General features: G+C 39.3%; 2 protein-coding genes across 4 annotated transcripts in view; one reads left to right on the top strand and one right to left on the bottom strand.

Annotated features, from left to right (window-relative positions):
* Positions 1–5,453, top strand: part of LOC119363012 (DNA mismatch repair protein MSH4-like) — a 12,698-nt gene extending 7,245 nt beyond the window's left edge. For 2 of the 3 annotated variants that reach the window (XM_037628306.1, XM_037628308.1), the window contains 13 exons: positions 122–261; positions 327–466; positions 543–593; positions 1,026–1,089; positions 1,694–1,837; positions 1,956–2,023; positions 2,114–2,172; positions 2,268–2,424; positions 2,808–2,860; positions 2,952–3,050; positions 3,718–3,832; positions 3,911–4,033; positions 4,115–4,579. In XM_037628306.1, the coding sequence (XP_037484203.1) occupies positions 122–261; positions 327–466; positions 543–593; positions 1,026–1,089; positions 1,694–1,837; positions 1,956–2,023; positions 2,114–2,172; positions 2,268–2,424; positions 2,808–2,860; positions 2,952–3,050; positions 3,718–3,832; positions 3,911–4,033; positions 4,115–4,282 (1,381 nt within the window). In that variant the 3' untranslated portion in view covers positions 4,283–4,579. Of the gene's footprint in view, positions 1–121; positions 262–326; positions 467–542; positions 594–1,025; positions 1,090–1,693; positions 1,838–1,955; positions 2,024–2,113; positions 2,173–2,267; positions 2,425–2,807; positions 2,861–2,951; positions 3,051–3,717; positions 3,833–3,910; positions 4,034–4,114; positions 4,580–5,180 lie in introns of those variants that run through there. The other variant, XM_037628307.1, reaches the window with a different exon arrangement.
* A 92-nt stretch (positions 5,454–5,545) lies between these two features.
* LOC119363013 (probable small nuclear ribonucleoprotein G) lies at positions 5,546–8,815 on the bottom strand. Its single transcript, XM_037628310.1, has 4 exons — positions 8,642–8,815; positions 8,513–8,535; positions 5,958–6,079; positions 5,546–5,828 (listed from the first exon to the last, which is right to left on the bottom strand). The coding sequence occupies exons 1-4, from the start codon at positions 8,674–8,676 to the stop codon at positions 5,766–5,768; spliced, it is 243 nt and encodes an 80-aa protein (XP_037484207.1). The 5' UTR covers positions 8,677–8,815; the 3' UTR covers positions 5,546–5,765.
* Between the last annotated feature and the right edge of the window lie 110 nt (positions 8,816–8,925).

The raw sequence follows: 8,925 nt of genomic DNA, 5'->3' as shown, positions 1-8,925 counted from the left end.
TTCTTGGCTTGCATTGTCATATATCAGCATTGGCTAAGCTTAATTATATTCATGTACACTAAATAATTGTGATTTTTCACCTTCTTTTCTAATGCTTTTGTGTTCTCCTTTCTGACCCTAGAATCGGAGAAGTGATTGATGAAGATGTTATTCATTCGAGGGCTCCTTTTGTAGCCTGCACTCAGCAATGTTTCGCTATTAAACCAGGGATTGATGGCCTACTTGATGTTGCTCGTCGATCCTTCTGCGATACAAGCGAAGGTGCTTATTGTTCCATATTCATTTCTAATTTGTATAATGCATTACTGTGACATAGTATTTTGTAGCCATACATAACCTTGCCACCAAGTACAGAGAGGAGTTTACTCTGCCAAATTTGAAGATACCGTATAACAATAGACTGGGGTTTTACTTTATTATACCGCAGAGGGATATTACTGAAAAGCTTCCTAATAAATTTATCCAGGTATGTGTATGTCCCTTTAAAAATTCAGCTTCCTAATTGCATGCTAACCAATTGCAAATTCTAAACAATCAATCAGGTTGTTAGGCATGGGAAGAATGTCCATTGCTCAAGCTTTGAGCTAGCTTCGGTAAGTTTACTTCGTAGTAAGTTAATATTCTTAGGTTTTTTGGGTAACTGGGCACTAACTGCCACACTACAAAGCTTTGACCGTGCGGGTAACTTTTCTGGTTTAAGTTTCCAGTACAGTACATGTTAACCAACAAGGCTTAGCTACTTGGTAGATCTCACCCATTTTACTTTAGCTAAAAAAGGTTAAAATGTTATCTACTATAACTGGGAGTAATCTTCTTGTGAAAGCCTTGTGACTTGTATAATAATTAGCTCTTGGAATGGGAAAATCTCAGAAGAGGACTGACTTCTGGAAAAATTAAATTATACTGCATGCGAGCAGATATTTTATTTTATAAATGTGCAACCCTGACAAACATGATTATAGTGTAGGAGTACTTATTTCTTCCTACAGCTACTTAACATCATATATGTCTTCTATTAAGTGCAGCTAAATGTTAGGAACAAGTCGGCTGCTGCTGAGTGCTTCTTGCGCACTGAACTCTGTTTAGAAGGTTGCTCCAACCATTAAGTTTTGACTTCTTATTTTTCATATCACGTGTAATTCTTGCTTGAAGCCATCTTTGGAGTACTCTTTCTTGTGTTAATTTCAATAATGTACTGGTTCATCTTTGTCTCAGTTGATTGATAACCCCTCTTATAACTGACAAAAAAGAATACTTGCGTAATGTGATGAACCCATTTGTTGCACAGTGTTCACTGTCTATATTTACTGGCACCCTCCATGTAGGTAGTAGCTATTAGCTGTTGTATAACGGAGCATTATCATGCTTCTTTTTGTGTATATAACTGTATATAGATCTCCATTTTTAACTGTATCATCAATGTTCCAGTCGGACATTTATTTGCCTTCCAGGCTCTTCCGGCTGAGGAGTGTGTTGGGCTATTGGCCAAAATTTCCAGGTTGGAAAATGGGAATCGTACACCTGAATGGCTGAAAGCAATGGCTGGGGTTTATCTCACAAAATTTCAATGCAAATTAACTCCTAATGTTTTTCAAAATTTTAGAAGCTTGTGGGCAGTGGAGCACTAGATTTTTCATGCAACATTACATATTAGTACTATGCAAGTATCTCCAAGTCTCTTTCATTGTTTCAGGACTTATTAGTGAGATCAGAGAAGACATTCGTATCTTAACAATGCTCGCAGAAGTATTATGTCTTTTGGACATGATTGTAAATTCTTTTGCCTATACAATATCTACAAAGCCTGTTGATCGCTACACTAGACCGGAGTTCACAGGTGGCCTTATAACACAAAGCTTGTAATTATTTGTTTGTTTGAATGTGAATTCTTTTGTTATTAGTGTTCATGGAATCCCAATCTTTATATACTTATGTTGCTATTTTCACTTAAGCAGGTGATGGTCCAATGGCAATCAATGCTGGACGACATCCTATTCTGGAGAGCTTACATACTGATTTTGTTGTGAGTTGTTTTTATTTTTATTCAGTTCTCCTTATTTATGTTATATTTCATGATTTTCTTTATTAATTATATGTTATCACTGTCATGTAGCCAAATAATATCTTCCTTTCCGAAGCATCGAATATGGTTCTTGTCATGGGGCCAAATATGTGAGTCACATGAACATTGCTTCTAAGTTGCTTTAGCAAGCTACTGATTTATTTGCCCAAGTGTATTTAGTCCCTGCATTATCTTGCTATTACAGGAGTGGAAAAAGTACATATCTTCAACAGATTTGTCTAATAGTTATTCTTGCGCAAGTCGGCTGTTATGTCCCAGCTCAATTTGCATCACTGAGAGTGGTTGATCGTATATTTACACGCATAGGCACTGGAGATAATGTTGAAAACAACTCGAGCACGGTACGTGCTTGAAGAAAGACTTTGTACTATTAGTTTTGTCAAAATAAAAGGTGTGGTATATTGTTCTGAATGTGTTATTCTAGTTTTATCATTTGCATCTTGCGTTCACAGCATAGTGATCTGCTTGGGACAGCGATATGTATATACCTTTTCTTCCATCAGGCCTGTTATCTCATCAATAGTGTGTGAGCCAATCAGTGTGTTTAATATACTTGGAAACTGATTTACCTACCTGAAAAGTTGGACATGATTATTTTTCCTCAATAGCTGAGTGCACAGATATTCTAATTACATGGCACAGAAGAGATTCCTGTCCAGTGCACAGACTGTTGAATACAATGTATATCTTAGCTGTTCCTAATTAGCTTAATTTCTGTTTGCAGTTTATGACGGAAATGAAAGAGACAGCTTTCATCATGCAAAATGTTTCTTCAAGGTACTACGCTGCTGCAATGGAATGAAATTGGATATGTTTGACTTTGTCTTGTTTTCCTTCTGATGAATGACCATGGACATTTGAGTTACAGGAGCTTGGTTGTAGTGGATGAGCTTGGAAGAGCTACTTCTTCCTCTGATGGGTTGGCAATTGCATGGAGCTGCTGCGAGCACCTGCTATCCCTCAAAGGGTAAGAATTAGCAACATCATATGTACTGATGTGTTGTTCTTATTCGTGATGTTGAAGATGTGCCTGGGATAAGGTTGTTCTATGAGGTGGTACACACCCACACCTCCCACTAACTGAGCTAGGCTCAGTTCCATGTTATTCTGCATTTCCAGTGTCCAATTTTAGTCATAGCCAACAACTATTTGTTTTTTCTAAGGAAAATTTGATTTATTAATCAAATAAGTAATGTCCGTCTAGCTTATAGGTACAGATAATTAGTTAATTACACCAAGATTATGCATTCTGTCCTCTTATGGCAATCTGTAAACTGTTGGTTTTCAAAATTTTCAGTATTAAGCTTAACTAGGGGATTTGTCATGCCAGATGTAGCTGGCCATGTACTTGGTTGGTTAATTTTAGTAACTGTTCATCCGTAACCCAAACTATCTGGAGTAACCTCTATTGTTTTGGTAATGAGAGGTTTAACATTTAATTATGTAGATGGTACCCTTTTTGGTGGAACAATGAAGACAGTATCCTGCCGGAGTAGTTCCTGCTATATAAAATTTATTAGTGTTGTCACGTCATTTCGATGCTTTCTTCTTCTAATGCAAAATGACATGCAGTCAGTCAGGTGCATGTTTGAGAGAATAGTAATTTAACAGTGTTGTGTCTTCCACTCATGCAGCTACACGGTGTTTGCGACACACATGGAGGGCTTGTCAGAGCTCGCAACGATGTATCCAAACGTGAAGGTCCTCCATTTCGAGGTTGACTTGAGGAATGGTCGCTTGGATTTCAAGGTAGGGTTCAATGCAAGACTCTGGGCATTTCATTTTTCGTATCTTTAACTCCGTGCTGCTGCGCCTACCGAACACCAGTTCCGGCTGAAGGATGGCGTCCGACGGGTACCGCACTATGGGCTTCTGCTAGCCAGAGTGGCCGGCCTCCCTGCTTCAGTGATCGACACCGCGACCAGCATCACTTCACGTATCACAGAGCAGGTCCAATTCTAATTATCTTCTGAGTATGATGCTCATGTTCCTTGTGTTGGTTATTGACTGGTTATTGTTCGGTTCCTGCAGGAAATGGTTAGGATGGATGCGAACTGTGTGCAGTACCAGCCGCTGAGGATGGCGTACCAGGCCGCGCAACGGCTCATCTGCTTGAAGTACTCGAACCAAGGGGACGACTACATCCGTGAAGCATTGCAGGACCTCAAGGAGAGTTACGCTGCAGGCAATTTGATATGAAACAACAGGAGATTACGTCTCCAGGAATTTGATAGAGGTCTGTTTGTAGGTCTATGGCCGCAGAGGATCCATCAGTCTTATTTTCATCTGTCACTGTAATTATATAGTATATTAGTCAAAATCCGACACTGAAAGTGGCGATAAGGGAGAGATCCCCTAACACAAAGCACACCCGGAGTCGATGTTGAGACGCGGAATAGGAGGAATCCTCCTTACAATTGCATATTTGCGCAAGAAAAGTTGTACTTTATGGAGTTACAAAATCCTGCTAAGTGATAGCCACCTTCTTACTCTTTCCCACATTGTTCCCCGAAATTCAAAGGTTTGACATGTGATGAAATTTGGCATTGGTATTTATTTATTCTCTAACATTAAAAATAATATCAAAATGTCAAAAATCAGTCAAAAATATGTAAAAATAAAATAGTCGTTAGCCACCGCATTAATCTGGGGACAATTTTATTTTTTGCAAGTGATATGTCCTGAATATTCTGCCAGTTCTCTTTATGCCATAGTCAATTTTAGAGGGGTTTTGCCTGTCAACATTTCGGCAGTTTGGAAGATTTGCTGTGCCTCCTAAGGTTCGTAATTTCCTATGGTTAATGGCTAATACTAATAAACTGCTCACTAGAGATAACAAACACAAGGAACATGAGCATCCTATAACAAGAGGCAAATTGTTCCTGACCTCTGAAGCAAAATCCTGTAATCATCTCTTCTTTGAGTGTGGTGATGGCTATGGAAATGTGGAGAACTATATCTTGTTTTACTGGTTTTGACACTTTTTTGAATCTATTTCTTGTTGGTGGGTTAGTGACAATAACCACCGTGTTCATGCAGCCGCCCTTTGGGCCTTGTGGAAAATTCGGAACGACTTAAAATTTCTTCGATCTCGCAGGTCAAACTCTGGTTAAGGAGTTGGAGCAATTTGCTCGTGCATCGCGCTATTGCTGTGGCCAGACCCGGGTTGACTCATCTTGACGACCGATCTCATCTGTGCCATACTCTCAAAAATGGGCTGAGCGGCAAATGATCTTGGTGTGCTGTGGTTTCATATTTAGTCCGTCTTTGGGAGCAGGCATTTTTACTCCTGGGCTCTGCGCGCTGTAAAGAATGGTCGTCAGGTTGCCCAATTCCTCTAAAATAAAGTTGTACAAGCGCAAAACAAATGTTACGGCAGTTAATTTTCTGCATCCAAACAGCAGCCGAATTTGATGTTAAGCTTACGGTTCACACAAAACATAAAAGCACAAACATTGCACAAATAGTGGGCCCAGTCTGGACCAAAATAGCATTGAACCCAAACAATGTAAGTTTGAGTGAGCATGGCAAGCATCTCTGAAGACAGTCCGAACTCCAAACCATACAACAAGTGCTAAATCTCACACATTACAAATATTAGGACACAAAATGCCTGATTCCATAAGCATCGGTTTTGACCAAACACTATAAGTACTAAACCAGAAGCAGGTAAGCCAAAATATCACTGAGACCTGGCAATTGGTTCAAGGGCTTCAATCATCACAACACTATTTCCTCTCAGAACCTGCAAAAGATGAGACAGAACTTGATAAGTATTTTAATTGAGGAAACCCAGCAGGGAACATTTAGATTGATGTCTGGCCAAAATGTCACGGTGACTCGTCCTAGGAGAACAAGAGGAAGAACTACTAACCACCATCCCTATGTCGGTCTTCTCATCTCCATTGACCTCCACAGTGTTGTCCACCACCAAATTCATGAACTGATCAAATCCACGAAGCGTGCCAATGACAACGCGGTTCGCGTTCAGCTTGACTGGCAAAATTGAAAAGAAATCCAGTGAGTACTGGCTAATGCATAAACAAGAATTCTCTTCAGAGGATTGTTACAGACTATTTCCTGTTGAAAAAAATGTACCGTTCTTAAAAATAAACAGAAATTAAGAACCCAGTGATTCTGAGAAAACAATAACAATGTTTTTTAATCAACCTTATGGATAAACTTTAATCAATTTAATGGTAAAGTAATTACCTAGACTATAGTCCAAAAAGCACACACACACAAGAAATAACATCAACTGCACTATCAGAGTCTTAACACTTTAACAGCAGACCAGCACAGAACTATATCCTAGGCTGCAACAATGATACAAATACTCCCTCCATTCTAATCCTAAATACAAGTCTTTATAAGAACCACTATGGACTACATACGGAGCAAAATGAATGAATCTACACTCTAAAATGTATCTATAAACATCCGTATGTAGTTCATAGTGGAATCTCTGCAAAGACTTATATTTAGGAATGGAGGGAGTAGCAACCATGGCTTCATTATAGAGTTAACTAAGAGAACCAAGAAATACATCGCAAGAATATACCACAAACTCAGCAAAGTAACAAAAACTTGTAAAACAGAGCAGAAAACTTTTTTTTAAACATAATAACCAGCTACAAGGAGTAAACAGAACTAAAGGTGAGTAGATGTGCACAAATATCTGAATGTCAACTTTGTAAGACTACACCTAAGCAACAGAGCAAAGCAGTAAATGCCCAATCAGAGTAACTATGACAAAGAAGCTTCATTTGGGCATAAACCCATAGCTTTGTTAAGATATCATCCTTTAGGGCATATACATAACCAAAGTGCCAGATAGTGCAGCTGGTCAGCGTAAAAAAACAGTCCATTTATAGTATTAGGAGCACATTCATAGCTAGCTTTATCCATAAACCAGAAAAGAAATAAAGCAACCATAACAATTCTTAATTGTCTCAAGTTTTAACTAACAACAGGGCAATCATTACTCATTCAGGGGGGTAAACTATGGTAACTAAGAAAACCAAGAACTAAACCACAAAAACACACAACATACATATTAGCAGATAAATAAACTATAAAATAATAGAGCAAAAACAAGGTAAAAAACTACACAAAATTGCACATACAATATGTGCACAAAAGAATAGAACCATAAATGTCCTATCAGAGTAACTATGACAAAGAAGCTTCACTTGGACATAAACCCATAGCTTTGCTAAGATATCATCATTTAGGACATTTACATAACCACAGTGGCAAATTGTGAAGCTGGTTAGCGTAGAATGTCCGCCGCTATTTACTAGCATATTCATAAACCAGAGAATAAATCAAGATGTGCAAAATTGCACATGACAATACGTGTACCAATACCAAAATGTGTAATTTGGTAAAACTATACCCGAGCAACAGAACAGAACCGTAAATGCCTATCAGAGTAACTATGACAAAGAAGCTTCATTTGGGCACAAACCCATAGCTTTGCTATGATATCATCATTTAGGGCATTTACATAACCAAAATGACAAAGAATGCTGCAAACACTAGCTACCAGCACTACCAATAGTTCTACTTTTACTAAGTTTGACAGCCTAACACTCATTCAAAGCCGTTAGGTTATGGTACCATGGCAATCATGGTTCCACAATCTACGGACAGAGTAACACTAGCAGATAGAATTATAAAATAACAAAGCAATGGAGAACTTAAAAAGAAACATGACAAGAAGCTCCAAAGAATACGTACAATTTCACATGACAATATGTGCACAAATATCATAAATTGGTAAGACTACCCAAACAACAGAACAGAACCATAAATGCCCTATCAGAGTAACTATGACAAAGAAGCTTCATCTGGACATAAATCCATAGCTTTGCTAAGATATCATCATTTAGGGGCATTTACATCACCGATATGGCAAACAGCAAAGCTGGTCAGCAGAACATATCTGTCACCAGTTACAAGCATATTTGTGTTCATGCATAACTATAGTTAGCTCTATTTCATAAACCAGAAGCAAAGCAACCACCCTTCACAATTCCTGTACTGTCTAAACCAACAAAGATGCCAACTCAAATACTTCTAGAGATCAGAGCCCATACACACTTGTGTAGGTCGCAGAAACACTAAAGTTTCACCACAATAGTGCACAGACTGAACGAATGGATCAACAAATTAAACAACATTCCACAATTTCCTCAGTAGTCATATACTGATACCAAGTACCAATTACTAGTCAGATGCAGTGAAAACTAACACAAACACAAGATTATTCCAAGTCACATAAATATCGCATAACCTAATCTTCATTCCCGATAGCACACAGTAATACCAGCGCATAGACGTCCAGGGAACCTTATAAACTAAATCTCGCGTCTGATTAATATTTATTCAGAACAAGAAGATCTAGAATCTGACAGGCGCACTTACTTTGGAGCTTCTTGTCCATGTACCTGCGAACCACCGGAACAAAATCAAATTAGCATCAAAATCCCAGCGAAACAGACAGAAAACCAAGCGAAACGGATCGAATTCGATATGAAAAGGCGGAGGGCTTACTTCTTCAGATCCGGCGGCTGCCCCGATCGGCTCATGGCGGCTCCCGGCTGGACGAGGGGGAAAGCCTCTCTCCTCTACTCGGCCAAACCCTAGACCTTCGCAAGAGGGGGAAGGAAGTCGCGCCGCCGCCGCAAGAACCCTGAACCCTAGATATAAGACGAGGGAGGAGGACTGGGACGAGCCGCCTCTCTAAATAGGGCAGAGGGGGCTGAAGGGTCAATGACACGCGGGCCCGGCGGGCCCACAGGAATCACACACCGAGAGAATCCTGGGATGTGGTGTGC

This window comes from Triticum dicoccoides, chromosome 2B (genome assembly GCF_002162155.2).
Source record: "Triticum dicoccoides isolate Atlit2015 ecotype Zavitan chromosome 2B, WEW_v2.0, whole genome shotgun sequence".
Classification (NCBI taxonomy): domain Eukaryota; kingdom Viridiplantae; phylum Streptophyta; class Magnoliopsida; order Poales; family Poaceae; genus Triticum; species Triticum dicoccoides.
This window is presented reverse-complemented; position numbering and strand designations above follow the sequence as displayed.